General features: G+C 38.9%; 1 protein-coding gene across 1 annotated transcript in view; it reads left to right on the top strand.

Annotated features, from left to right (window-relative positions):
• Positions 1–13,356, top strand: part of LOC307172732 (tumor necrosis factor receptor superfamily member 11B-like) — a 39,466-nt gene extending 26,110 nt beyond the window's left edge. Inside the window, exons 4-5 of the mRNA XM_079895309.1 lie at positions 11,096–11,320; positions 12,489–13,356. Coding sequence (XP_079751435.1) covers positions 11,096–11,320; positions 12,489–12,880 — 617 coding nt within the window. The 3' untranslated portion in view covers positions 12,881–13,356. The remainder of the gene's footprint in view (positions 1–11,095; positions 11,321–12,488) is intronic.
• Positions 13,357–14,581: the final 1,225 nt, after the last annotated feature.

Raw genomic sequence — 14,581 nt, 5'->3', positions numbered from 1 at the left:
TAATAATAATGGAAAATGTACCTCAGAAGTGCGGGTATATCGAGGAGCGAGCTTAGGAATACAGTAGTAAGTTTTTTTCCTTCTCACGTGAATCGGGTTTCTGTTTATAAATGAATGAACGGCAGAGATGTTTACCACAGCTCACAAAAGACAGTTTAAATTTAAATCGCGTGTGTGAATGAATGATGATGTTTTAGCAAACTGTATTGCTATACTGAGATGAGTAAAAATCGACTGAAATATGTTGAAATAAAATGTAGGCTATTTGTATAAGTGTCACGCTGAGGCAAGGATGAAGCAGAGAGAGAATCCAAGTGCAAGCATACATTTAATAAAACAAACAGGCAATCCAGGCGGAACACGGAACTCAGGACAAGAACAGGTAACAGAACATTAAACAACGACCGACAACCAACAACTGAAGCACAGAGGTTTAAATACACAGACAAACAAGCTAAACAAGATAACAAGGGGGTGTGGCTAATTAGAACACCTGGGAGACCTAATAAGCAAGAAAAACTACAAAGGACTACAAAACATGACACAGAACAGGAAATAACAAAAGTGCACACAAGACAAGGGAAACACAGGACAGGAAACATTACATAGCCCCCCACCTAAGGAGTGGATTCCAGACACTCCTCAGAAGAGAAAAAAAAAAAAAAAAAGTCCAGGAGGGTGGTGGGTCTGATCCGGGGGCGGGACGGGGGGCCAGGCCCGTGGAGCGGAAGAGGGCCTGAAGACTCCGGCAGGGCAGAAGGCCCGGGCGGAGCAGGCTGTGCAGGTGACCAGGGCAGAGCAGGCTGTGCAGGCGACCAGGGCGGAGCAGGCTGTGCAGGTGACCAGGGCAGAGCAGGCTGTGCAGGCGACCAGGGCAGAGCAGGCTGTGCAGGCGGCCAGGGCGGAGCAGGCTGTGCAGGCGGCCAGGGCGGAGCAGGTTGTGCAGGCGGCCAGGGCGGAGCAGGCTGTGCAGGCTGTGCAGGCGGCCAGGGCGGAGCAGGCGGTGCAGGCAGCCAGGGCGGAGCAGGCGGTGCAGGCGAACAGGGTGGAGGCGACCCTTCAGGCGGCCAGGGAGGAGACGACCCTTCAGGCGACCATGGCACAGGAACAGACACCGGCTCAGAGGAGACCATCTTGTCCGAAGACACCGGCGTGGAGTCTTCACCGCCGTGGAGTGGCCCTTCGGGCGGCCACGGCGGTGAAGACCCTTCGGGTGGCCACGGCGGAGAAGACCCTTCGGGTGGCCACGGCGGTGAAGACCCTTCGGGCGGCCACGGCGGAGAAGACCCTTCGGGCGGCCACGGTGGTGAAGACCCTTCGGGCGGCCACGGCGGTGAAGACCCTTCGGGCGGCCACGGCGGAGAAGACCCCTCGGGCGGCCAGGGCTGAGACGACCCTTTGGGCGGCCAGGGCGGAGACGACCCTTCGGGCGGCCAGGGCGGAGACGACCCTTCGGGCGGCCACGGCGGTGAAGACCCTTCGGGCGGCCACGGCGGTGAAGACCCTTCGGGCGGCCACGGCGGAGAAGACCCCTCGGGCGGCCAGGGCTGAGACGACCCTTCGGGCGGCCAGGGCGGAACAGGAGACCACCCCTCTGGCGGTCCTGGCGGATCGGGCTGGTCCGGAGGTGTATTGCCCCCCCCCCAAAATTTTCTTGGGGAGGCTCCCCGGTAAAGAGTCCTGGACCAGCGATGAAGAGGGCTTTGAGCTGGGCAGGACCAGCGGCGAAGAGGGCTCTGAGCTGGGCAGGACCAGCGGCGAAGAGGGCTCTGAGCTGGGCAGGACCAGCGGCGAAGAGGGCTCTGAGCTGGGCAGGACCAGCGGCGAAGAGGGCTCTGAGCTGGGCAGGACCAGCGGCGAAGAGGGCTCTGAGCTGGGCAGGACCAGCGGCGAAGAGGGCTCTGCACTGGGCAGGACCAGCGGCGAAGAGGGCTCTGAGCTGGGCAGATCCAGCGAAGAGGGCTTTGTGCTGGGCAGATCCAGCGGCGAAGAAGGCTCTGAGCTGGGCGGAACCAGCGGCGAAGAGGGCTCTGTGCTGGACGGGACCAGCGGTGAAGAGGGCTCTGTGCTGGACGGGACCAGCGGTGAAGGCTCAGTGCTGGACGGGACCAGCTGTGAAGAAGGCTCTGTGCTGGACGGGACCAGGGGTGAAGAAGGCTCAGTGCTGAACGGGACCAGCGGTGAAGAAGGCTCTGGGCTGGACGGGGCCAGCGGTGAAGAAGGCTCTGGGCTGGACGGGGCCAGCGGTGAAGAAGGCTCTGGGCTGGACGGGACCAGCGGTGAAGAAGGCTCTGGGCTGGCGTGAAGTGCAGGCTTGGCTGGACTGGCGTGAAGCTCTGGATCAGCAGAAGCGACGTGAACAGTCTCTGGATCAGCAGAAGCGACGTGAACAGTCTCTGGATCAGCAGAAGCGACGTGAACAGTCTCTGGATCAGCAGAAGCGACGTGAACAGTCTCTGGATCAGCAGAAGCGACGTGAACAGTCTCTGGATCAGCAGAAGCGCGCTCTGAGCTTGACGGGACCAGCGGCGGCGAAGATGCGGCTGACCTGGACGGGACGTGAAGATCAGGTGTTGACCTTGGATGCCACGGGAGGAAGCTCTCCAGACATCTGGAGAGTGCCTCTCTCCAATCCAGACCGGAGAGATCGGGGAGCTCCCTCGGGTCAACCTCCCTAGCCCCCAGCCGGTAACACACCTTAATTGCCTCGTCACCCAGAGAGCAAGAGGCAGCAAGAGGAACAAATCCCCAGGTGTACTGGAACAGATCGAGGCTATCCAGGGCCAAGGCCGCGATCTGTCCAGCAAACTCCCGGGTCAGGCTGTGAAAATCAGGCATGACGCGAAGAGACTCAGGCTTTGCAGGCATGACACGAAGAGACTCATTTAATGCTGCTGGATTCATCGTTTGGTCGGTCGTTCTGTCACGCTGAGGCAAGGATGAAGCAGAGAGAGAATCCAAGTGCAAGCATACATTTAATAAAACAAACAGGCAATCCAGGCGGAACACGGAACTCAGGACAAGAACAGGTAACAGAACATTAAACAACGACCGACAACCAACAACTGAAGCACAGAGGTTTAAATACACAGACAAACAAGCTAAACAAGATAACAAGGGGGTGTGGCTAATTAGAACACCTGGGAGACCTAATAAGCAAGAAAAACTACAAAGGACTACAAAACATGACACAGAACAGGAAATAACAAAAGTGCACACAAGACAAGGGAAACACAGGACAGGAAACATTACAATAAGCAACGTATTAAACTGCAAATTAACATTTATATGCCCTAATATTTCATAAAGACAACGTTACAGTCAGGCGAAATATGAAAGACAACATTTTGTTGACTAGATTTGGGTACAGTTTTTACTGTAGAATATACTGTAAGATTACACTTGAATTGTTGTTGTAATTGTAACCTTTTTAATAAAAAAATATATTTACAAGGTAGATGTAAACAAACTATTAAAAGGTAAATATAATTTTTTTCTTTAAATAATTTATATTGTGTTTTATTATTAACAAATTTGGGGAGAGGATAAATATTCCAAAACTGAAAATACAGTATGAGAATTAACTGCACAATTACTAGACATGTTTACCTTGGATATTATACAATTTGCAAGCATAAATATACACATATACGTATAAATATACACACATATATATATATATATATATGTGTGTGTGTATGCATATATATATATGTGTATATATATATATATATATATATATATATATATATATATATGTGTGTGTGTGTGTGTCAAGTCAAGTCAAGTCAAGTTTATTTATATAGCGCTTTTCACAACATAGGTTGTATCAAAGCAGCTTCACAGTAATAAATTAAAACAATACATCAATGTTTGTTTCTAATGGAACGTCCATGTTTGGTAATGCTGATCAATAGTATCGTTGATTGATTAGTTAAATTAAATATCCAAATATCCCCAACTGAGCAAGCCAAAGGCAACAGTGGCAAGGAACCGAAAAACTCCATCAGGTGACCTAATGGAGAAAAAAAAAAACCTTGGGAGAACCCGGGCTCAGTCGGGGGCCAGTTCTCCTCTGGCGTTTATGAACTAGAGGCCGGATTTAACTGTAAGATTAAAAGTATTATATGAATGCCTGGCTGAAGAGATGCGTCTTTAATCTAGTTTTAAACTGGGAGAGCGAGTCTGAGCAACGAACAGTATCCGGAAGACTATTCCAGAGTTTTGGAGCTAAATGTGAAAATGCTCTCCCTCCTTTGGTGGATCTGGATATCCTAGGTATGACCAAAAGCCTCGAATTTAGTGATCTTAAAGAGCGCGATGGATTATAGGGCGATAGAAGATCCGTTAAATAGACTGGAGCTAAGCCGTTTAGGGCTTTATAAGTCAGTAGCAATACCTTGTAATTAATACGGGACTTTATAGGTAACCAATGTAGTGATGATAAAATTGGTGTTATATGATCATATTTTCTTGATCTAGTTAGAACTCTAGCGGCGGCATTTTGGACTAACTGTAGCTTGTTTATTGAGGATGCAGGACAACCAGCTAATAAAGCATTACAGTAATCTAGTCTCGAGGTCATGAATGCATGAACTAACTTTTCTGCGTCAGAAACTGATAGCATATTACGTAGCTTAGCAATGTTTCTAAGGTGGAAAAAGGCTGTTTTTGTAACATATGAAATATGATTTTCAAAAGACAGGTTGCAGTCAAGTATAACACCCAGGTCTTTTACTGTAGAGGATGAAGTAACAGGACATCCTACTATGTTAAAGTTGTATTGTGAGAGGTTTTGTGGGTGGTTTTTTGAACCGATAAGTATTACCTCTGTCTTATCTGGATTTAATAAAAGAAAATTGCGCGTCATCCAATCTTTTATATCTTTAACACACTCTGTCAATTTGGATAATTTAGCGTTTTCATCTGGCCGTGATGAAATATAGATTTGAGTGTCATCAGCATAACAATGGAAACTAATTCCATGTTTCCTTATAATATTTCCAAGTGGCAGCATATATATTGAGAATAATAGAGGGCCTAACACAGATCCTTGCGGCACTCCATAGTTTACTGGAGTTATGATCGATTTTTCTCCATTTAAATAGACAAAATGGTATCGGTCAGATAAATACGATCTAAACCAGCTTAATGCTTGTCCTTGAACACCAGTATAATTTTGTAGTCGATCTAAGAGTATTGTATGATCTATAGTATCGAACGCAGCACTAAGATCAAGTAAAACTAGTATTGAGATATAGCCTTGGTCAGAAGCTAAAAGTAAATCATTTGTGATTTTAACGAGCGCAGTTTCAGTGCTATGATGCGGCCTGAACCCAGACTGAAACTTTTCATAGGTGTCATTTTCTTGCAAGAAGGAGCCCAGTTGAGCGGACACAACTTTTTCTAGTATTTTAGACATAAAAGGTAGATTTGAAATGGGTCTATAATTTGCTAGATCATGTGGATCTAATTGTGGTTTCTTAATGAGAGGTTTTATAACTGCCAGTTTAAATGTTCTTGGAACATAACCTAAAGATAAAGACGAGTTAATAATATTGAGGAGAGACTCTTCCACTACAGGTAACACTTCTTTCAATAGTTTAGTTGGTATAGGATCTAGTAAACATGTTGTTGTTTTAGAGGAAGTGATAAGTTTATTTAACTCTTTTTGTTCTATAGTTGTAAAGCACTGTAATTGTTCTTGCGGGGTGATAGTTGAGGCTGAGTTATAAGACGCGATTGAGGATTGAACGTTTACAATTGTGGTTCTGATGTTTTCTATTTTCTCAGTGAAGAACTTCATGAAATCATTACTACTAAACTCTAACGGAATATTTTGTTCAGGAGACATCTGTTTATTTGTTAGTCTAGCCACGGTGTTAAATAAGAACCTAGGATTGTTATGGTTGTTTTCTATTAGTGTGTGTGTGTGTGTGTGTGTGTATGAAGAGTTCAGATGCAAAAGCCTCTAAATGCCATCTGAAATTTTCTTCTAGAATGATCATTTTTATGAAGCTTGTATATTTAAGTTAGCTATAGGTGACACACCTGAATGAATGGCTCATTAAGTATGCAGGGGCATTGTCTCATCAGGTGTGAACTACTAAATATGCATGATCGTTTACGCCCCATCCGTATATTGCCTTTCCAAACTAAAAGTGTTTTGCAAAACTTAAATCAATGTATCGTTTTATGTGAATGATTAGGCAGGATGATTTTCACATCATTTTGAAGAAAAAACTCTAGGCGACGATTAGTCCAAAAGATCCATTAGATCCATTAGTCAAAAGTCTTATTGACATATATTTAGTATGTGTTTTGTGGCCTTATTTCAGAAACTTTCATTTTTAGTTTTTTCAATAACCATACATAAACATTATTCTCTCAAAAGTGAAAACATGTACATACATGTGGCTCACATATCATGGTAGTCCTGTTTGTGCTAAATAGAGTGTAATTTTTTTTTTTTGCCATTGATATGTTTATAAGCAACTGAAAAAAGCACAAATGTCAGGGCATGTCAGAACATCTCAAGGACCCCAAAAACACCCCAGACCCCAGAGGGTTAATTAATATGAATTTTCAATGGGCAAAAGTATACTGTATTTATAAAATATCCTAAATTAATAAATACTGTAAACAAGTTGTTTGTTTTGTTACTTCATGATACGCAGTGAATAATTAATGAATTATTATTATTATGAAATATGGGAAAGTGTTACCAACATTTCAAACTGATTGAAAATCAGTAACAACAATAACCAAATTGTCAAAAAGGGGCTTCATTTTAAATTTTTTAATTGGTTATGGTGGTACCATACTCTAGAGAGCAGTAGATTGTGTTCAGGGCAAAATGTAATACTGATAATGAAATTATATATTTTTATATACCGTATTGTTTCGAATATAAGACAGGCTTTTTGAGGACCAAATCTTGTCTTTTATTTAAAAAAAATATATTTTATTTGAAAATAATTTTTATATTTAAATTTTTATATTTAAAGTACTGTAAATACTTTATGGCACACCATGTCTGCGTTTACACTGGCACAGAAAATCCGATTTTGAAAAATGTATAATATAAAAAATATAAAAATTCATAATACAGACATTTTTTGTCGGAATAATCCCAACAACATTTTATCTGTACTGAGGTAAAGGGAAGGGAAGGAGGCCTTCACAGGGGGGGGACTGGTTGACACTTCAGGACTGCGTTGTCATCGTTTCCAGGTGCAGGTCCTTCATCAGATATGGATACGGCCTGGATCCGGCGGACTGCGGTAAACCTTGGATAAACAGAGAGACTAATATTAGCACAGACTCCATCCTTCTTAACAAGTACATCAGAATTTATGGGGAGTGTTCCCGGTTCCGGCTGACCTAATCTATGCAGCCTAGCATTGAATTATAGAAGTCTATAATGTGTTATGTGTATGCTAGGCCAAAGAGATGTGTTTTTAGTTTAGATTTGAACTAAATGTTAGGAAGATTGTTCCAAGGTTTTGGTGCTAAATAGGAAAAGGATCTACCGCCAGCAGTCAATTTTGATATTCTAGGTATTATCAACTGGCCGGAATTTTGAGATCGCAATAAACGTGAAGGACTATAATGCGTTAAGAGCTCGCTCAAGTACTGGGGAGCCATTTAGTAAACCATACACCATTTAGTGCTTTGTAAGTGATCAGCAATATTTTAAAATGTATACAATGTTTAATAGGGAGCCAATGCAGTGTTGACAGAACCGGGCTAATATGGTCATACTTCCTGGTTCTGGTAAGAACTCTAGCTGCTGCATTTTGGACCAGCTGTAGTTTGTTTATTAAGCGTGCAGTGCAACCACCCATAATAGCATTCAATAATCTATTGCATTGTTAGAATGCAATAGATTACTTGTTACAAGAATGTTTACTTGTTACAATTACAGCACAGATATCGGATACCAGTCCTGTCTAAAGTGAATGTAAACAGGTGGGCCAAAAAATCAGACATGGTCAAAAGATTGGATCTGTGCATTAAAACTTGCATTGTAAATGCAGCCAAAATAACCTGTAGTTCCAATCCAATCTCATGGCAATTCGTACGAATTTTACGAGGTGGCTAATTCGTACCAATTCATACGACCCACTCGTAATAATTCGTATGATTTTTGCTAAATCGTACATATTTTACGAGTTGCCAAATTCGTATGAATTCATACGAATGACCTACCCCTGACCCCGCCCCTAAACCTACCCATCACGTGGGTTTAGACAAATCGTACAAGTGAGGTCGTACGAATTCGTATAAATTAGCCACCTTTTAATCACTTGTACGAATTCGAATTGTTTGATGACTCCGCTGGGTTTATTATTCCTGGCCGGGGGTGACACTCGTTTTACACGTATTTTGCTTTCCCTATTGTTGCGGGTGTAAAAGTCTAGACCCTGAATATAAGACAACCTAATTTTTTTCTGATGCATTTCCAAGAAAAAAGAGAATCTTAGATTCAGAACAATACAGTAATACAAAGTTCTGTTATGAAACTCTGATGGCGCAGGCGATAGGTCCTTAACTCAGTCTGCTAGCAATCACATCGTTGTCTATATAGCGCAGCTGATTGGTTGCTTTTGCATCAGCAGCCAATGAGCTTGCTGCTCAACATTAAAATGCTTGGCAGTTTGCTGTTGGCAGTCTGCAGAACGCTTTCAGAAACCATCTGAAATCAAGATAAGCAATTTGATTCAGAATTGGGACTGATAATGTTGTCAGATACATTGGAGAAGCTCAGTCAAAATGATGACTATTCTGAATTATTAAGGATATTATTCAAAAAAGGATATTAAGTTAAAAGAATGTCCCCCGTGTTTTTCATGAAAATGCTCAGAGACACATTGAAAAAACAACATTTGCTGTTGTTTCTTTTATCCAGTCTACGCACACTGTAAAACCTAACAGTAATATGTACTAAATAAAATTGAGTTCACAGCACTCAATTATTACCGAAACTTGAATGACTGAAACAGAACTCAAACTGAATGAATTATAGAACATTTCTAGATCCCAGAATGATAATTGTATAATTAAGTGATTAATTAAGTGATGATTGAGCATTAGTGATGAGCACCTGCTGTTTAACAAGCAGAATCACTGAAGGAAAGAGAAACACAAGAACTACAACTGACTTCCAGCCACAGCAAAATCAACTGGAGATAAAAGAAGACATTAAATATCTCAAGATCTCAGCAGAGGAGGATTAAACAACTCCACAAACAGCATTACAAGCTTCACTTATTAACCACTTTAACTTTATTACTGCCATTCGTCTACAGAAGTTCTTATTAGAATTAACAAAGGTTTAGAAGTTGATGATTTGAGTTTCATTTAAGGTCACCATGATGGAGATCAGCGTTTGCTTTAGTTGGGCTCTTGACCCTTGACTTTTGCACTTAAGATTTTCTTTGGCTGCTATAATTGAGTGTTTATAAAACATATTTGTTATGGCACAAAAGGCAAGGAAAAGTCTGATCGGGTGTTGATGGTGAAGGATTGATGATGACAATCACCATTTAGTGACTTGATTCACTGATTTCATCTCTGATTAAAAGGGCAACATATTAGTTTTACTCAAAACTGTAATTCTACAGCATAAGAGCTAGCCATTTTGTGGCCATCAGATAATATGAAGGATTTTACAAATAGTTGTGCACAAAAAGTTTCACAGAAAAGGTATTGCATTACTAAGACTCACACAGACATCAAGAATCAGCATATGAATCTCAACAATGGTGACCATTAAAAAATGATTCATGCTGCAATGCTTGCTGGGTACTAGCATAATACAAAACTTATCCATGGCTCCCAGCATGCATTGCGCAATAAATCATTTTTTCATGGTCACCGTTGTTGAGATTCATATGCTGATTCTTGATTACTGTGTAAGTCAGCATGATAACATTAGTGGTGGGCAGATCGAGGCTTCGTGAAACAATGAAACAGTTGAAGCAAATGTGCCATATTGTGTCGAGGCTTCGAAACAATCCGACACCCGCCTCAACGGTGACACCTTGTGGTCACTTGTAGATGTTGATCTGAAACAACATTGACAACGAGCCATTAAAACATTTGTTGTTTTTTTTATTATTGTTTTTTTCTAATATGTGAAGCTTGTAACCTGTAGGCCCCTCACAGTGCATTGTTATTTTGGTCATGAAAAATGAATATTAATAAAAGAAATAAATCCTCTCTTAAAACCTACTTTTTTCTTTAGCTTTTAATACATTGTGAGCTTTTGTCATGAATATGTGGTTATGTTTTGTATCTTGTGTATTGTTCAGCACTTTGGTCAGCCCTGTTTGCTGTTTTTAAATGTGCTATATAAATAAATACAAACTTGAAACTTGAAAGTTCATTTAAAGTTTGTCATTTCACTGTTTATACTCAATAAAGTGAAGTTTCAGCTATATAAAGTATTTAAATGCAGAGTAAAGTTTAATTGTGTATTAAGAAATATTATTGTTTTAGTGGACTCGATTAAAATAAGTTCAGCGTACTCATAACTATTGTTTTTATAAACTTAATTGAATTGAGGCAATCGGTTTCCTCAAATGAAATGAGTTAGCTTAACTTGTTGGGTTTTACAGTGCAGTATTTAAATCTTGTAAATAGTTAGTGAATGTCTTTATTTGTAGACTTAAACATAAATGTAATTGTACATACATAATTGCAATCTTTTTTGTTTAGGTAACAAAATAATTATTATTGTAACTTGTATTGTATGTAATATTACATTAGATAACTTTACCTTAAGGTAAATTTACCATAAGGTATTCCCCTAAATATTACTAACCTACACATTATCCTAAAGCCATAAGACATGGGTGGAGTACAGTTTAAAGATGTGAATAGTCAAAGCTGCTCTCAACATGTGGGAACATTTTATTTATTAAAACATGAGAATCTATTGGCTAAAAGAGTACAGGGTAGCTGCAATACTGATATGGTTCATTGACTCTGGTATCTGTTTTTATTTTGTCTATGCAAAACCTTGTGATTTTTTTTTGCTCTTATCAGGCTTCCATAACATTCATAACACCTCTCTTCCATGGCCTTCCAGAAATTACTCTATGTGAGGAAGCAATATTTCAGTTCCTTGCATCACCTCCTTTGGTCTCTTTCCCTGTGGAGCGTCTTTCTGAGAGCCTTCCGGGACGCAAAGTGGACTGGAAGAGTGTTGAAAGGCTGAAGAAAAGCTGCAGTCCTCAGCAGCAGGCATTACATCTGCTTCGTCTCTGGAGAGAACAAAATAAGGACCAAGATAAACTCCTCAGCATCATCCGAGGTCAGTTTGTCTTATATAGATTCAACAGACACTTGGAGATTAAAAAAAAAAAAAAAACGGAACTGAATTTAGCAAATTTAGAGCCTTTTAATGTTAGACCATAAGTGGTCACCAGCATCGTTAGCATGGATACAAGTGGGAAAGTACAAGCATTAGCAATCCTGAAGGCTATTTTTTGTCTTATGTTGTGGTAATGTGGTTTACAGGTAATCCTAGTTCAAGAGATTTAAGTAATTGAAACCCATTCAGTCAATAAAAGGTCAAAAAATTACTGTAAATGTAAATCTCCTTCAAACTACTAATCAACACTAATCATGTTTTGAGTTCATATCCTAGCATTGAGGTATCAGCATGAATATAAAACAGAATGTATTCCGAAAAGTTTTGGATTCTTAATAAAACGGAAAAAAACACCAGATTTTTACTATAAATATTAGATCTTTAAATCTGTAAATGCTTTGATCTTTCAGTCTAGCAGTGTAATTACAAAGGGAGATTACCCAGTTATTGAGTACAATGAAATTTCACACTTTAACACTTTAACAAGGGAAAACTACAAAAATGTACAAAATGTTTAGGGGAAGGTGTAGGTTAGTTATATTTAGGTTAATGCCTTATTTAAAATGTATATTGCCTAATGTAATGTTACAATAATAATTGTTTTGTTACCTAAACAAAAAATATTCTACTGTACATTAAAACATTGGATTTTTGTCTAGATGAAGAGCTTTTATTGCACCTCCAACAACTTTTTTCGACACACATTTGCATTTGGATTTTTTTTAATGGATTTTATATACAGATGTATGGAAAATAACACATAGGTCTAGTTTAATAGAATTATATTTTTTTAAAGAAAATTTGTAAGAAAGAGAAGTATTTTTCAAGTTCAAGAACTTTAACAAAAAGGCTTGATACATTTATACTAGAGTCTTTTGATGTGTGTAGATAAGAACTTCGATGCAGTTTGTCCAGTTGCTATGCCTTAAGCTTTGTTGAAATGTAGTATCACATAATTTTTCTAATGCAAGGTGAACAATTTGTTCAAGTTTTGACTTCATCTACCAGCATTATATCAGTTACATACCTCTCTGATGTATTTTTTTTAACTTCAGTGCAAGGTACTTTAGGCTCATAGTACTAACATAATCCACCCACTTTCTCCTAGATGTAAAACACTGCGAGAGGAAGGTAAATCGCTGTGCCAGTGTAAAAAACCTCACTCTGGAAGACCTGTTGCTCTTGATGGACAGTTTACCTGGTGAGAAAGTGAGCGACAAGGATGTACGGGCTCTGGTTCACTCCTGTCCCTCACAACGTTACATTATACAGCTCCTCCACTTGTGGAAGATTCAGAATGGAGGTCAGGACCTGGCCAAGGCTTTATCTCACAGTATTCGCAAACTACGTTCGAAAGGCGCCCGCCGTCCCCTTCTAAAAATTCTAAAGAGGATCAGTCGGATTATTAGCGTGTCATCCATACACCGTATGTATGAGAAGATGATTGTCAACATGATCCAGGACAACACATGTTTCAAAACTAAACTGTACAATGACTAATTATTCTGTATCGAAGGACAATACAAATAGAGTAATTTAAATGAAAAGAAATTGTACATAAATTTGGACAGGTGTGGGCTAAAAGGGGACAGAGTTGGGGTACTGATTTGTTGTTAAGATGCTTTTTTTTTTCTTGTGGCTTTTTTTTTTATATATTAGACTGAAACTGAGTTTTATTGCAAAATGGAAATATAAGCAAAGTGCTGGAGGAAAATCATCAAGGTTATTGCTTGACCTGCTAGGTCTCTGAAATGGAATGCTTTATTAAAGTTGTAAATAATGGAAATTGGTTATGAATGTATAATAAAAGAGAGAGCAGTTATGTTTTATTTAACTGCAATTATGTATTGTCAGGTTTTAATTTGTTTATAACATTTAAAAAATAAAAAAACATACAGTACCAGTCAAAAGTTTGGAAACATTACTATTTTTAATGTTTTTGAAAGAAGTCTCTTATGCTCATCAAGCCTGCAGTTAAAAAAAAACAACAAAAAAAACAAACAAAAAAAAAACAGTAATATTATGAAATATTATTACAATTTAAAATAATGGTTCTCTTTTTTAATATATTTTAAAATGTAATTTATTTTTGTGATGCAAAGCTGAATTTTCATCAGCAAGTACTCCAGTCTTTGGTGTCTTATGATCCTTCAGAAATCATTCTAATATGATGATTTGATACTCAGTTATTATCAATGATGGAAACAGTTGTGCTGTTTAATATATATTTTTTGGAACACTTTTTTCAGGATTCATTGATGAGTAAAACGTTAACAGCATTTATTCATAAAAACAGCATTTATTCAAAAGAAAAACATTTCTAACAATATAAATCGTTACCATCACCTTTTATCAATTTAACGCATCCTTGTTGAATTAAAGTACTAATTTCTTTAAAAAAACATAGTTATTGTTCCCAAACTTTTGAACGGTAGTGTATATTGTTACAAAAGATTTCTATTCTAAATAAATACAGTTCTTTTTAACTTTTTATTCATCAAATAATCCTGAAAAAAGTATCTCAGGTTATAAAAAAAATATTAAGCAGCACAACTGTTTCCAACATTGATCATAAATCAGCATATTAGAATGATTTCTGAAGGATCATAAGACACCAAAGACTGGAGTACTTGCTGATGAAAATTCAGCTTTGCATCACAAAAATAAATTACATTTTAAAGTATATTAAAAAAGAGAACCATTATTTTAAATTGTAATAATATTTCATAATATTACTGTTTTTTTTTTTTTTTTTACTGCAGGCTTGATGAGCATAAGAGACTTCTTTCAAAAACATTAAAAATAGTAATGTTTCCAAACTTTTGACTGGTACTGTATATTTATCAATGTCAGAAAACTGGACTCTAAAAAATATATAGATAATTTGTTTTTAATTTATGGATGATGTGACTGTTTTGATATTGATGTTTACCACCACATATTCTCATAATCACAGTGATCTGATAAAAAAATAAGCTTTTAGGCTCCTAAATATTATATATATATGTGGCCACATTGTATGTATTTTTGACACATGTATTTTTGCATGATCTACATGTAAAGATAAGAAGGGTAAATTTAATTTAGAACAATAGGAAATTAGCCTATTATTTATTTACCTTTAAAATTAAATTTAAAATTGTTAAATATGTTTTTTAGTCTGTCAGGACTGTTCAGGCCCCAATTGTAATACAAGGGTTA

The sequence above is a fragment of the Squalius cephalus genome, assembly GCF_949319135.1.
Source record: "Squalius cephalus genome assembly, chromosome: 15".
Lineage (NCBI taxonomy): Eukaryota > Metazoa > Chordata > Actinopteri > Cypriniformes > Leuciscidae > Squalius > Squalius cephalus.
The sequence above is the reverse complement of the archived record's forward strand: the minus strand, read 5'-3'. Positions and strand labels throughout refer to the sequence as shown.